Source organism: Triticum aestivum, chromosome 1B, assembly GCF_018294505.1.
Source record: "Triticum aestivum cultivar Chinese Spring chromosome 1B, IWGSC CS RefSeq v2.1, whole genome shotgun sequence".
In the NCBI taxonomy this organism is placed as follows: domain Eukaryota; kingdom Viridiplantae; phylum Streptophyta; class Magnoliopsida; order Poales; family Poaceae; genus Triticum; species Triticum aestivum.
The window spans coordinates 657,795,515-657,810,881 of record NC_057795.1 but is presented as its reverse complement, the minus strand read 5'-3'; the positions used below and the strand labels follow the sequence as shown (position 1 = coordinate 657,810,881).

Below are 15,367 nucleotides of genomic sequence, written 5' to 3'. Positions count from 1 at the left end.
ATTATTGCCTCTAGGGCATATTTCCTTCAGATTGTCCAATGACCCCTTTGCGCTTAGGATTTAGACCGGTGTGTGACCTCTCTAGAAAGCCTAGCTAGGACTATGGCATGTCGATTGCCCGAGGTCGGGCATGACCCAGAAAAGTGTGTCCGACCAGAGGTAATCGAGTGTATCGGGTAATGTGGTGCACCCATGTAGGGAAGTAATCTATTCGACTAGCCATGTCCATGGTAACAGGACGACTTGGAGTTGTATCCCGACCTCTAACAACTAAAATCGGATACTTAATTAAACACACACAGACAACAGGCAGATACCCCCGGAGATCGCTTGCTCACAGGATGACGAGGAGAGAATCTCTGGGCAGGTTATTGCTTTATGTTTGTGGAAGTTGATACTATACACGCTCCTCTCTTCTACTGCTCAAAGATGTAGTCTTTGATAGGATGAACTTCTCCCCTTTATTCTAGCATTTCTGCAGTTTAGTCCACATATACTACGCATTTCCTTTGATATTGATGCATATCTAGTATAGATCCGATGTAAGTCTTGTCGATACTTTCGATGAGTACAAATAGTTGCTTTGCTACTCTTTTTCATCCAACCGGGTTGCTGCAACAGCTAGTAGCACCTCGAATGTAGGTTATCCTGGTGGTGCATACTACGTGGAGGTCCATGACCAGGAGTAGTCCGGAAGTCCGAGGCAGGAGGCTTCACCTTTCGATGTAGAGGCGTTGTTTTGGCTCAACCTTCTTAAGGCAAAACTTGCCTAACTATGTCTCTACTCAGATAATATTTGCTTTGGTGACTTGTGTATTATGGGTCCTCGTGGCCCTGGCTTGTAATATAAAGTTTTATGTTTAAATTTGTGTCATAGAATTGTGTTGTGGTATTGATGTGAGCCACTATTCGTGATCATGCATGATGCGTGTATGATTAGTGCATGCTTATAACCGGGGGCGTCACAGGCGTGAGCCGCGGATCGGGACAGTAAGCCTCCGAAAACCCACCTCTTTGAGTCCTATACGGGAGAAGGGTGATAAGGTTTTGGGGGAGCGCTCTGCGCGACTACTGACATGTTCATCACGGACGCCGACGACCACTTCCCTAACGATGATTTCTTCCCTGATGTTGACAACCTCTTCGATGACATGGGCGACAATATCAACGCCAACACCACTGCTACTACCGTAGCTCGGTACGTGTTTGGATTCTTTTTGTTCGAGATCCTGGTAGAGTTCCTTCTTCTAGTATTTGTTCGATATATGTTCTGTTCTAGTTCACATGTTTAGATGCTATTTGCCTTCTCTCTATAAATTACATAACATGTTTCATCTCTGCTATAAGTCATGTTTTGTTTAGTATTTCTATGGATTAAATCATATGATAAATTTCTCATATTTCCAACACACTTTGTCCCATGCATGCACGGTTGGATAGGATGATCCAAGGATCGGCTGAACAGTGCCGTGTGTACAGCAACGCTCAACAAAAATTTAGGACCAACTTTCCTTTTACTAGTAAAAAATATATACCATGGTAATTTGGCGCTCTCTCTGTTTATTGTTATAAGACATTTTGGATATTTAAATATACACTACATACGAGTTGATACGACTGGACGAACACAATTAAACACATTTATAACATCCGATTCAGAAAAAATGCCAGAACTTCTTATAATAGTGAACGAGGGAGTACTTTCTTTTTTTAGAATGGGACGAGGGAGTACTTGGTATGCATTAATTTAACATGATTTCAGCAAAAAGGGAAACTTCCTGCGGGTGGATATGCCTGAGGCTGATCATAGTGGGAGTGATATAGGTAGTAACATAAATGCCACATAAGCAAAAATGTTGATATGGCAAGTAGTTAATGAGGAGAGAGGCAAATAGAGTAACCTAATATGTTACCATCACATAACGCTTTCCAATGCAAAATGAGTCTACAAAACAATAAATAAACGTGTGTATGTTACTACATATATAACGCTTCCCACTATAAGGATAGTAACATAGAGTAGTAACGTATGCATGTTACTACTCTAAGTTACTCCCCACTATGACCAGCCTCACAAAACTAGAAGTTTTTCTTGTGGAACTCAAATTTTGTACTTGTATCTCTCGAGAAATCCTTCGCAAGATCACGCAACGTATTTGTCAGCACCGGCTTGCCGCAGTAGAACACTCCTGTGATATCCACGAAACACAAAGTTATTGTCAATTATATATAGATTTGACTCTGCCCAAAATTTCTGAAGTGGCCGTAGTAGTATTGCAAAACAGATGTAGAGTAGTAGTTAGTACTGACCGACGCGTTTTCCCCCGTTCTCGAGGGCGATGTGCGCGTAGATTTGGCGCCAGTCTGGGCGGCCGAAGTGGGTCATGACGCGGCAGTCGGAGACGACGTCGACGCCGTTCTTGGCATAGTTGAGGGACTCGAGCATAGCGATGAGCGCCTGCCGGGCGTCGCCTTCATCGTAGACGGTGGTGCAATAGTTGTGGAGCTCGATGATACGCTTCTCGTCCGCCTCAGCCACCTCGTCCATGACTCCACGGAACCACTCCAGCTCCCGAGAGACCCAGTAGAAGTAGGCTCGACGAGTCCGGAACGCGCTCGAGTCGCCGGGGTGGCCGTTGTCGGACTCAGCTTCCCCACCGAGCCGCTTAGCGTTGGTGATGACATCCTTAACGATCGAGATCATGGGCGTGGCACGGATGCCGTGTCCCACCAGTAGCAAGGTGTCGTACTGCTTGTAGTCCCGCGCCGGCGCACCGTAAGGCCCGTCGATGAGCACCTTCGGCAAGCTGCAGCACAAAAAAAAAGCACATTTTTCTCATTATAGTTACTTTCAGTAATTAACTGACCAAGATCTGCTTTGCGGACGAGGGAGGGCGGCAGATACGAGGCATACGACAGCGGTTGGATGACGCTGAGTGTCGCACATGACGGTGAACAGCGGATGATCGGGCATGACGAGACCTCTACGAATACGTAAATTTACGGAACCGGGATGTACCGGCGAACCGTCCATGTCAACATCAAAATGTACATTAATAAACTAAGGAATCTTTTGTGAGGTGAAATACATCTCTAGTCTGACACCACTTGATCAATACGTGAACATGCCCCACAACCTTTCCATTTAGTCATGCATGTGCACTCCCAGACCACTCAACCTATAGTACCAATATTTTACTTTCTTGTTAGCTATTAAATGATTGATATCTTTTTAATAAATGTTTTATTTTTTAATATTTTTACATATTTGAACTCCTAAAGACATGTTCTTTAAAACAAGACCAATTTCAATATATCTTAGCGTAGTTTGAATTTTACCGTTTCATTCGCTTTGACATTTCAAAAAAATAGATGTAACTCATTTCAAAAAACTTGTGGCTGCATGCATCGTCCAGATGCAGAGGCTGGGGGTCCTGCTCCTTTTCTATAAAAAAAAAATCAAAAAACTTGTTTTACTTAATTAAAAAAAACTGGTTTCACAATTAACAAAACAAATTTGAGTCATTCAAAAATACAGATTTAACTCATTTTAGAAAACTAATTTTATTCATTTTAAAACACTGATTTCACTTGTATCAAAACACATATTTAAGTCATTTCAAAGAATTGGTTTCACTCATTTTGAAAAGGTGATTTCACTCATTTCAAAAAACTATATTCACTCATTTTGAAACACTGGTCTCAGTTATTCCGAAACACATATTTCACTCATTTACAGAAACAATATTATTCATTTCAGAAAACGTATTAGGGTCGTGTAAAAAAATAAATTTAACCAAATTTAAACACCAATTTCACATATTTGAAAACACATATTTCATTTGTTTCAAAGAACTGGCTACACTAATTTCAAAAAATGATTTCACTCATTTCACTATGTTAAAAAAATGATGTCACTCATATGAAAAAACGGGCGTCGTTCGTTTTAGAAAAATAATTTCACCAAATTGAGAAAACAGATTTCACTCATTTCCATATTTCAGTTCAAAATGGATATCAGTCAGTGTGAAAAACTGATTTCACTCGTTTAGAAATTTTGAAATAACAAGTTTCACGTATTTCACACCCAAAATTGTGTCATGTGTATGAAAAACATATTTCACTCATTTTAAGAAATTGCTCTCACCCAATTCAAAGATCATATTTAACTAATTTTAGAAAGTTGATTTCACTCAAAGCAAATAACTGATTTAAAATATTTCAAAAAACTTATTTGATTCAATTTAAAAAACAATTTCACTTGTTTGGTAAGCCATATTTCACTCATTCAAAAAAAGTTTGAAATAATTAGTTTGACATGTTTTACATGACTAGTTTCAAAATTCTTAAATAACAAGTTTCATGTATTTGACACCCAAAATGTGTCATGTGTATGAAAAACATATTTCGCTCATATTAAAGAATTGGTCTCGCCCAATTCAAAGCTCATATTTCACTTTTTTTTAGAAAGCTGATTTCACTCAAAGCAAATAACTGATTTCGAATATTTCAAAAAACATATTTGACTAAATTCAAAAAAAAATCACTTGTTTCGTAAATCATATTTCACTCGTTTAAAAAAAGTTTGATATAATTAGTTTCACATGTTTTACATGACTAGTTTAAAAATTCTGAAATAACAAGTTTCACGTATTTCACACCCAGAAATGTGTAATGTGTATAAAAACATATTTCAGTCATTTTTTAAAAATGGTCTCATCCAATTCAAAGATCATATTTCCACTATTTTTAGAAAGCTGATTTCACTCATTTCCAACGTTGAAATTTAAACTTGTTTGAATGTATTCAAGATTGATCTTGTTCTGAAGGTATTGGCTACAGGAGTTCAAATATATATAAAGTTTCAAAAACAAAATTTTTGTTTTGAAGATATGAACAATCAAAATAGTGAAAAGAGAATTAAAAGTGATGGATTTAGAGATGGAAAGAGGAGAGATAATGTGAGAGACATGCATGTTATAGTATGTATCATGAGCAATAGAAAGAGAAAAACAGAACCATGCATGCGTCCTTTGCATGTGCATGGTGGGCCTGGTCTAACGATGACCTATAAATCCAGAAATAAGAGACGAGTGGATGCACAAGGCTCCTCAGCGATTAGCGACTCTCGGCCGTCCGATCGTTTCCTTGATGAGGTTTAAGCCGTTCGATCTCGATCACGAGTGACACAAGCCGTCAGATATTTCATGGAGCAACCCGAACCGTCGGATATTTTTAATCTCGTGCCACCGCGTGTAATTCCCATGCCCCGCCAAGGGCATTTGCGTCATTTCACACATGGCATATAAAAACCAACACCTCCCGTGGACAGCTCCTCCCGCACTCGCGCAGCATCCCGATCCTCTTCCTCGCGCAGCTCCCTCTCCTTCCCCTCCCAACCCTAGCCGCCGCTACCTAGCAGGCCCTGCGGCCGCCGCCTCGCTACCCTCCTCACCTCCCCGTTCCTCTCCAGCCGCCGAGCTCGCCGGCACCACTGCACTCCGGCCAGATCCGCTCCTCACGGCCGCGAGCGCTCGCGCGCGACCCCTCCCCGCGGCTAGGGCAGGTCGTCTCCATGGAGAGCAGGGGTGGACAGCGGGAAGCGGTGCGTGTCCTCCACCCGCTGGCTGCCACCGTCCAAGTCCCCTCACTCACGGTGGAGAGGCTACGGCGGAGGGGATGCAGAGGAGGAGCGGGGCTCGTGGAGGAGGAGAGAACGTGGCCAAGGGAGGCCGTGGAGGAGGAGGGGACGCGGTGGCGGGAGCTCGCCATGGTGGAGGAGAGTCCGTGGCGGTGGAACAGAGCTTGCGTCTGTGCGGGCGGCCGAGAGGCTGGGAAGGCCGGGCCCGCGCCCTCCTCCCATGCTCTCCCCGCAGATCAGGGCCCCGCCGGTGAGGTCTTCACGGCCAAGGCCGAGGAGAAGGGAAGAACCACGGTGGGAGGAAGGAGCAGCGAGGCTAGAGCGGTGCCGTCGTGGTGGAGTGGACCTGCAGGTGAGAGGAAGGAGGCCGGCGAGAGTGGGAAGGATTGGTGCCGTTCCGTTTTCCTTTTCCCTTTTGTTGCTCCCCAATTTCGTCTCATTCTTGATTCCTATGCTCATGTTGCAGGTGGGTTCTCTACTGGTGGTGTTAGAGATTTCAAGGATTGTTCAATCTGGTTTCAGGAGTGTGTGCTGCTCCTATAAGTTAACTCAGGTTGTCTCTCTTCTCCTTGTTGCTATCTTTTGTTCGTACAAGGGATCTTGAGATTTGCTTTTCAATTTCTAAATGTTTGAGCCATAGGAGTCGGTGTACAATCCTATATTTGGCTCCCATGATTCCTTGTTAGAAGTCGCATACATGTCTACGGTTGGGGAAATTACAAATTAGTGTGGCCCTTCCATGCCTACTAATTAGATAGTTGGACTTCGTCAAATCCGCTGACTATCTTGACTACGGCGTACTACAATCCCAACCCAGCCCACTGGTTATGCAGTAATATGCTTCAGTGAGCGCTGCTTTTAAGGATTTTGTTTACTAAATGTTGCCTGCTTTGTATTACTTATTATTACTAAACTTGATGGTTTGCCAAGAGCATATGAATATTTGCTGCCCCATCCCTCAATTTGGGAGAGAGATAGCTAGAACTTGATGAAGTGAATTATAAAGAGTAAATTTCTACAAGAGGGGAGGTATAGGCGCCTTGTTCTGAACCCAGGGAATTATCTAGAGTCCCATTCAAATCCCAGGCATGTAACTCAATGATTCAACTCCAACTATATGGTACTATGGTCCCTTCTTTAGGTGGTCTTCGGCTAGCTGCATGTTGGGCTTATATATATCACTGCCTCCTAACGAGCTCCAGGCTTTAGTGTTTTATTTTGATGGACCAATGTGCATCTTCTCCGAGACAGAAAATTAGGGGAGTGATAGCTCTTGGATAGTAGAGCCATTATGATAGAATAATAAATAAAATTGTCGGTTAATGGCTTATTGCACTGGTCTTAATAATAGAATTTCAGCATTGTAAGAACACCCAAACATGCTCGTGGAAACACCCAAACATTCATATGAACAAGTACATTGGAATTGTTTATCTCAGTGCATCAGAATTGTTTCTTTGGTGCTGACCCTATATGAAAATATTGGATTGTGTAAATACTGCATCACATAGTTTTTCTCTCGATAAACATTTTTTGATGTATAAGCACTACCAAATCAGATTTTGCCAGACTAAGAAATCTACTGCTCGCTCCAGTTTAGCTGTAGTTCTGGATCAGGCTTTTAATTGTTTCCTATTGCTTGTTATTTAATTGTTTTCGTATCTGGGCTACTAAAATTAGTCCACTTAAATTGTCTACTTAATTATTACATGTCATTGCCTGAGTCCAGGAAAATTATGTAGGAAATTCCATGCAGACATGCTAAGCAGAAAGTGAATCTTTCTGTTGCAACTTTGTTTGCAAGTAATGATAGAGAATTGTTGTGCTGCAGAATGAAACAAAATTTTGTAAGCCACCTGCTATGCATAGGGTGCTTCTGCTCTATCCCAACATGAACAGAAACTTCACCCTCTCCTTGAACCTCCCCCTCTCATTACAAAATTGAAAAATTGGTCCATACAAAGAAGTGATCACCACGTTGAGCCATGGCAAATAGCTAAAATCAATCTAAATCATGAAATGGTATATTTTTTGATATCCTCGAAGTCGCCGAGGATCAGATTTGGTATCACATATATTTTGCGTGTCATCATTTATCAATTCTAAAATTTTAAAATCATGTCTAATCAGAGCTGAGTAAAATCTAGCAATCTCAAGGATATTTGCCATTCTAGGTTTTGTTGCCATTTTCAGGTTTGAAGTAGAATCACCACATTGCAGGTTGCTTTTGTATATGCCATGTTCTGTTTATTGGTTTGCCTTGTTTTATTTCTTGGTTTTTACTTTCTGCTTGATAGCTTGTTTCAGTTTGGACGGGGCCTCGACGCGCTCATCTCGGTCTCCTCGCCCCGGGTCTTCATCTTCCCCATCTCCGTCGTGGCGACGCGGGGCGAGGGCGACAAGGGCAGCGCCGGGTTTGATGCCAGACGGGGCGGCAGGGGATGAGGGCGGCACCGTGTTCGACGCCGGGCTTAAGTACCTCGAGGCCGTCAACGGCAATGTGCTCGTGTATCCCAGGTTCATCACGGATCCTTTCACGGTTAGTGCCTTCCTCTATTTTCACCCGATTTGAGACTTCTTTTTGCTTGGATTTTGCAACAGTTGGTTTGTACTGTCAAAAGAATCACATGACGGGCAGATTTCGCTAGACACGTTCTCTGGCGGGTAGCTGCACACAACCACAGGAGGAGGTGGTGTTGTGGAAGAATACGGCCTGGGCAAAGCCATACTCTTGCATATCTTTCAACTGGTAAGATGCTCCCTTCTCTCTCAATCCTTTTGATTATTATTAAGTTCAGATTTCCATTGTTGTAATTTAAATGCCTCTGAATCTGACGAGCAATGCTAGGAAAGTGAGTCAATAGTCCATAGAATTATTCCCCCAAACATATGCTTGATTAGCGTACTACAGCTAGAAGAACAGAAAAAATTTATTCGGGGCAAGTGGTTTGATTGCTTGCTTGTGTAAAAAACATGCGGATGCATATGACTGTTGCCTTTCCTGTGTGCCAGTGTAGCCTCCCTCCCTCCCTCCCTCTCTCTCTCTCTCTCTCTCTCTCTCTCTCTTGTGTGTGTGTGTGTTCAAATTTGCTGTTAATATGCCCAGGACACAATAGTTGAGGCTACAGTGGCAATTTCTAATTACAAGAAGGTAACACGAAATAAGTTAAGAGACATACAATCTAATTAAATATTGCCCGTAACATAATCACATTGCAAATATCCTATATATCTGCAGCCATAACGGCATCTTTCAAGTTCTACAGTTTTATCCTGATGGTAGCAGTGCCTTTGGTAGTTCTTGCGTCTGGTTGCTCCAATGCCAGCAAAACAGTGGATGAGCTGCTTCCCTTTCAGTCTTTAACCGCCGGAGAGACAGTGAAAATGGCTGACCTCCTGCTTATACATGGGTTTCAAATGATGTTTTATCTTGTGTTCTTTTCTCAAATATACTACTATTTTTTTTATACAAATGGGGGTCGGATATGATATGATATGTTCATTTGCAGGGTTGGGGGGATCGGGTCCCTAGGGGCAGAGATGCAGTCCTCTAGAGCTGTTGGGAAGAACAAGATGGGTAAGCTCCTCCTATTGCTATTCTATGTTGATTTAGTAGAAGAAAATAAAATTAGGAAGAGTATATGTAGATCTATTTTGATGCTCTCAGTCTCATTCATAATTGGTTAGAAAAAATACTTTATTACCATGGTTCGGATTGTGCACCTTTTTGGCTTAGAAAAAAAGAATAATTTCTTGAGCATGAGCAACTGATTCCCAAGCTGATTGCAAGTACTGATTTCCGTCTTGGCTCCATGCAACGACTCAGCGATCGATTCGATCCAATTTTCTGTGCTCATCTCAAAATATTTCTCGAGTATATTGGACTCAATTGTGATCTATATCAGGTGAGTAAATCATACTCAGTAATATAATTATGTTGTAAACTAGAGAAAGATGGTGATGTTTTAATTATCGAGGTTGTACACCTGTATAGCTAATGATGGTGTATTCTTATGTTAGCTAAAACTGCTTCTGCTGTGTAGTTCATCTGACAATTTTTTAGGGACATAAAAACATATATTGATATGCGATATTTTACCGAATACAAAAACAACATTAGCATGACAAACTATCATGCTGATTTAATCCCTCCCCCATTTCTTTTGATTTGATTCCCAGAATCCCATTGTTGTTTGTGCATATTATCTACGCCCATCGCCCATATTTTTTATTTTCATGTTCATTGATATGCGATATTGTGCTGATTACAAAAACAGCATCAGCATGTCAGATTGTCATATGAGAAATATAAGATAAAAGAGCAGTCTGTTGCTTCTCTCTGATTGCACATGGATACTTTGATTTTGAGGTGCACTTGTGATTTTAGTTATGACATAATCTTGGTTGACTGAAATTAGTTCTGATGAACTGTCAGGTTGCTTAGATCAGTTAAAAAGATCATGAAATGTTGTCGTTCTCTCAAAGCATTTGTTCAGTTCAGTGAGTGGGCTTATTCCGGGTTATATTTTGTGGGTGGCAGGATGTTTGCTGTGGTTCCTATATACATATGTTGGATGTGGTTGCCTCCCGGTGTTGTCGTTCCATTTGTACTTGAGAGTGATCATGGATGATGGGGTCGTGCTCGGAGGAGTCGAACTCGAAATTGATGTGCCTGGAAGCGATTCTCTGACTATGAGGAGGTTTTTTGGGCTCAAGACGGTGTAGATTCTTTCTCGCTTTACAAGAAGGACGCTTTCTACGCTTTTTCTTTTTACAGAGTTTGTATGGGCTTGTAATGTAGGACTATAATTATGAGTGTATGTCAATTTACAGGTAGCTTGCTCGCTCTGCAGTTCTTTTATCTTTTTAGCTGCGACGTTGGTTTGGCCTACAGTGCCTGTTGGTTGTGTTGATGGCCCTGCTGCTGTGAGTGACCTTGATGTCCTTCTGCAGCGACATACTATTATTAGCAATCATCTAAATACTCTACAGTTCCAGTAACAGATGAACCGGTCTATCAAATATGCACTGATTTCTGTCTTGCATGGCCTCTCTTTGATTATGTTGTTTTGTTATATATTAGAAGTTTATTCGCCTGTTGTAAAAGCATATCTGCATTGTTTATATTGTTTGATCTGTATTTTGTGCACAAAGTCACTTGACTGTTAGACACATTCATAATACAATTTGCATGATTAGTTCACTGCACAGTCATAGGACAATCCGTATTTTTTCTATCCACATCTCTCACTGACAACCCCCTCACTAATGCAACACGCGTTTTGCCGCACCCCTGCAGGTTGTTGTCCTGTTACATATGCTAAACTTGCCTTCCTACTAATTCGTCATGCGGTTTGGTCTATAGCTGTTTGGACATATCGGTTGGACCGGCACCCTCGCGCCAAGGCGCGTTGCCGATCTAGTAGATAAAAGAGGGGAATAGAAATGTACACCTTTTGAGCTGGCAGCATGGAATTTGCTATTTGGCGCCACAGGCGCCGGTTACAGCTGTTTCTGCAAACCGGCAGCTGCAGCGCGTTAGCTGGGCTCGGCCCATTAGTATTTGTTCGCAGCGCAACCTGCACCGCTTGTGTTTCGATAAATTTGAAAAAAAAAGATGCGGACATGGGATCGAACTCGCGACCCAATTGTTCCAAAGGAGACGCGACAACCACCAGACCACTAACAACGTTGTGTAATCTTTCTTCGTTTCTGTATTTATTTGTGCGTCCATTCGATTTCTTCTTCTTCTTTTTCTTTTTTCCTACTTCTTTTCCTTTTTATTTTATTTTCTTCCTAAAATGCGCGGTTTCTAAGTTCGTGAACTTTTTCTTCCAAACCGATGAACTTTTCTTTTCAAATGCGATGAACTTTTTTCAAATCTGATGATTTTTTTAAAAATTCGATGAACTTTTTTCAAAATTGATAAACTTGTTCTAATTGAATGAATTTTTTTCAAATTTGATGAACTTTTCTTTGAAATCGATGAACTTTTTTCAAATCTGATGAACTTTTTTTCAAAATCAATGAACCTTTTCAAATTGAATGAACTTTTTCCGAAATGATGATTTATTTTTTCAAAACCGATGAACTTTTTTTTCAAATTCAATGAACCTTTTCAAATTGTGTGAACTTTTTTCAAAATTGGTGAACTTATTTCAAATTCGATGAACTTTTCTTCAAAACCAGTGAACTTTCTTCAAATCGATGAACTTTTTTGCAAAATTGATGAACTTTTTTAAAATTCATGAACTATTTTCGAAATTTAACGAACTGTTTTCGTTAAAGAAAATAAACATTTTCCAAATTGTTTTCATTTCACTAAAAAATCTAAGTGGTATAGTAAATGGTTGAATAATAAACAGTGTGGCTGCATTAGTTCTAATATAATTCGCGTTGCTTTAGTAGTTTGATAGTCTAGTGGTTAAGCTAAGTGGTTGCAGGGTCACGGGGTTAGAGATCGATTCCCCAGGTCGCATATTTTTGGGATGGGTTTTTTGGTTTTTTCGCCAGAGTATCTCTTCTTGGGACGTGCTTAAAAAGCCCACAGAGGGCGCGCCGTAGGCGCCATTTCCATGTTAGGGCGCCTACAGCCCTGACTAGGAGCTCCCTGAGCATCGGTACATCCCGGCACAGGTAAAAAAACACTTTGCGAAGACCTTTACCCGTTCTGCCTACCAAAATGCTTGACGTGTCGTCCTAACCGTAGCCGGCTGACTTTGATGAACACGTGGCAGGGCGGCCAGATGGCCCAACGTGGGTTTTTGGTGACACCGGCGACTTGATGTCTGTAGGTTGCATCCAATCACCGACGATGACTTAGGGCTTCCGGTTGATCCCTTAGGTGGGCTCTTGATGGTATCGATGATCTTGTTGCTTTTTTTTATGGTAATACGTGTCTTATTTATAAGATGAAATCAAGTTATAAGGTACGTACACACCGACCTTACAGGCCTAAAAAGATAGGATAAACCTATGCAAAAAACCAGCGCCTATCTCCTTCCTTCGACACCACCGAAGCGACCACCAAAGGGGACGGAAGACAGATCACCTCTACACCCGAGCTCGACGCGGCTCCATCACTGATCAACAGCTTTACGGACCTCCAAAGTCGTTTGCCAGAAGCAAAACCATTGCCGTTGAACGAATCAGACCGGGGCAACATGTCCCCGGACACGCCATCAAGCTTCAGAACTGACATTCCCGCACGACTACAACGTCGGAGGAAGAAACCAGAACTGTCAGCCTCCAACCACAAAACTAGCACAGGATACACCATCTTCCAGCTGTGACATGCGCAAACAGCAGTCTGCGCGTACTCTTAGACGACCTCCCGGGCTCCACTCCGACGTTGGAGAAAACGTCGTCGCAACGACGAAGCCCCAGAACACAAGTCCACCACTTGAAAGATGCCGCCGCCACACCATCCCCACTTGGACACACTTCCGTCCAGATCCCTCACCGACCACAGTGTAGAACACTGTATCGGAGAAGAAACTGAAATACTTTTATTCATCGCCAGGTCTGAAAAACGACGAGAAGACCAAGCTGCCGATCTACAGGACCGAACAACATACGTTACCATCAACTCCGAGACGCCACCGTGAAGGTCGTCGCCGGTGTGGGAGTGAAGTTGAGGCAGATTTATTTACCCGGGCGTCGCTCCCACCATCCCAACGGCGCCCTAAGAAGACACTAGACAAACCCTAACTACAGGCCGACGTCGAAGCGCCGTGGTCCCCACATCCTCTCGTGGCCGGAGTGGCCAAACAAACAGAAGAGGCAGGGACCCGCGGCGGCCGGTGGAGTTGACCTCACATGCGATCACCTCCACGATCGCTTTTCTTGTGCACGGTGATCTCGTATACGCGGTATGTCCGGAAGCGTGTGCACGTCAGGCTTTGAGCATCTACGACTATCAAGGTTTGACGGCCTAGTTTACAATAGTGATTTTTTATTGAAAAGTGGGGGCGACAGTACAAGGTGATTTAAGTATGATGATGGCAAATATGAAACCTTAAACACCCGCGGACGCGCCCGGTCAGTGATCAGGCGTGTACGTTTTAAGCCCCTACTTATTCATCCGTGAAGCCACATCCTTCATTTTTTTCTCATATTTCCGATCAGTTGCACATGATTGGTGGAGATGAAGAGAGAGAAATAAAAGAATGAACAAAGAAATAAAAAGGTGGTCCGGGATGGAGGCGTGTCCTATGTGGCGGAATGCCCGGATGCACCCGGGCGCGTTCGCAAGCCCTCATACCCTCCCCATATTTGAGATGAACATGAGGGTTCGGCGGACAGCCCGGGTGTATAGGGATGATATGAGGGGTCCGGTTAGGTCATGTTTTTTCCTTCTCTCTCTCTTGTTCGGTCACTGGCCGGGCGCGTCTACGGGCGTATGAGGGATGGTTTGAGTCGTCCAGCTATAGATGCTCTGAGCTCTCCGCGGTGTAAGCTTTAGGTATGACATATACTAGTTAAACATGGCAATGGTGATGTTCTATGTCATACTCTTGTTGGTGGCATTGTCAAGAGTTTGTACAGCTTATTCTTATGGTGAAAACTCAAGATCTAGCTTCCAAGGATGGATCTAGCTGTGGCGGCGCTTACGTGTCATTTCCTGCTTGGAGGTGTCATTTGTTCTTGAAGCGCTTTACCCACAGTCCGCGTGTTGTCACCGGTAGTGGTTGACCTTAATGTTTTGTTTTATGCTCGCGTTCACTTCAAGTTGACTTTTAGAGGTTGCCATTTTTTATGTGTGCGCGTTGATGAGTTGTGTACATGTTAATCATGCAAAGGTAAGGTGTGTATTCATGATGCTTGTATTCTCTTGATGCGATATTATGGCTCGCCCTCGGTCGAAAATATTAATCAACCAAGATAAATTCACATGACCAAGACACCAATCTTGTGAGAAAATTATACAGATAGCACATAGAATTTATCACGCAAGGATGCAGCAAGAATGGGGATTGTTTCCGGACGACAAAATTATTCCTATTCCTAAGCTGCAAGCCCACCGAATGTGTGAAACTTGTTGTTTATTGATCCAGCGTACATCCAGTAGCAGATCCTATTCTTAAATTGCACGCATGTTTACTTACGTTTTTAAAAATGAAATATAATAAAAATATCAAGAAACAAAATAAAAAAAATGCTCTTGTCACCTATATGAGACTTAATTTATTATTATTTAGATGAGAGCTAGCAACATCCTCGACAATACATTTTTGACAGGAAACTTCAATTTATTTAACTAGATATATAGATAACTATGTTATAATATTCTCCCGCAAAAAAAACTATGTTGTAATATCGACAAAATTAAAAATATATAGTGCAAAAATATATTGGGATGTGCACGTGGGCTCTCTTCATCTCTCTACTAGATACATGCATGTGCACTCTCTCCATCTCTCTCAGGAGATACATGCATGCAGATAAGACAAAACTAATGTCGTCAGTCCACATCACATCTTATTTTGAAATTTAAAATGTTTTGTAGCACAAATCTTTCGTCAAAATTCAAATTCATTTTCACCATTGAATCCGTCATGACGAGGTCTTCAAAACTAGATCGCATGTTGGTATATTCTGATGACTTTTGGGGGATTAAAAGGTGCCACACTACACGACGTAATTGCCAAACTCAGGGGTAGTTATGGATTCCAAAATTAGATCTCATTGCAACCACCTACGTAACTACATCGTTAGTATAATGGT

The 15,367-nt window shown here is 42.1% G+C and overlaps 2 protein-coding genes across 9 annotated transcripts in view; one reads left to right on the top strand and one right to left on the bottom strand.

Annotated features, from left to right (window-relative positions):
- Positions 1–1,892: 1,892 nt before the first annotated feature.
- The window catches only part of LOC123145867 (uncharacterized), a 58,390-nt gene continuing 44,915 nt past the window's right edge, over positions 1,893–15,367 (bottom strand). Inside the window, exons 10-11 of the mRNA XM_044565379.1 lie at positions 2,311–2,807; positions 1,893–2,189 (exon numbers count right to left, since the gene is read on the bottom strand). Coding sequence (XP_044421314.1) covers positions 2,080–2,189; positions 2,311–2,807 — 607 coding nt within the window. The 3' untranslated portion in view covers positions 1,893–2,079. The remainder of the gene's footprint in view (positions 2,190–2,310; positions 2,808–15,367) is intronic.
- On the top strand, positions 5,342–10,644 carry LOC123145872 (uncharacterized). 8 transcript variants are annotated; one of them, XR_006472525.1, is made up of 7 exons: positions 5,342–5,993; positions 6,108–6,194; positions 7,939–8,158; positions 8,243–8,390; positions 9,151–9,218; positions 9,468–9,546; positions 10,182–10,644. XR_006472525.1 is itself a non-coding variant. In XM_044565385.1 (4 exons), exons 1-3 carry the CDS (start codon positions 5,862–5,864, stop codon positions 8,084–8,086), a joined length of 357 nt encoding a protein of 118 aa, XP_044421320.1. In that variant the 5' UTR covers positions 5,342–5,861; the 3' UTR covers positions 8,087–8,390; positions 9,151–10,644. The 8 variants fall into 8 exon arrangements, 1 of the variants encoding a protein (XP_044421320.1); XR_006472515.1 differs by having other exon boundaries at positions 9,468–10,644; XR_006472521.1 differs by having other exon boundaries at positions 9,151–9,546.

What these genes read in the sequence shown, in the direction of transcription:
- LOC123145872 (XM_044565385.1), top strand. Translation starts at nt 5,862, where the DNA reads ATGCTCTCCCCGCAGATCAGGGCCCCGCCGGTGAGGTCTTCACGGCCA. An exon ending in GTGGTGGAGTGGACCTGCAG is followed by an intron (nt 5,994 to 6,107) that starts GTGAGAGGAAGG and finishes CTCATGTTGCAG; the next exon opens with GTGGGTTCTCTACTGGTGGT. An exon ending in GCTCCTATAAGTTAACTCAG is followed by an intron (nt 6,195 to 7,948) that starts GTTGTCTCTCTT and finishes AGCTTGTTTCAG; the next exon opens with TTTGGACGGGGCCTCGACGC.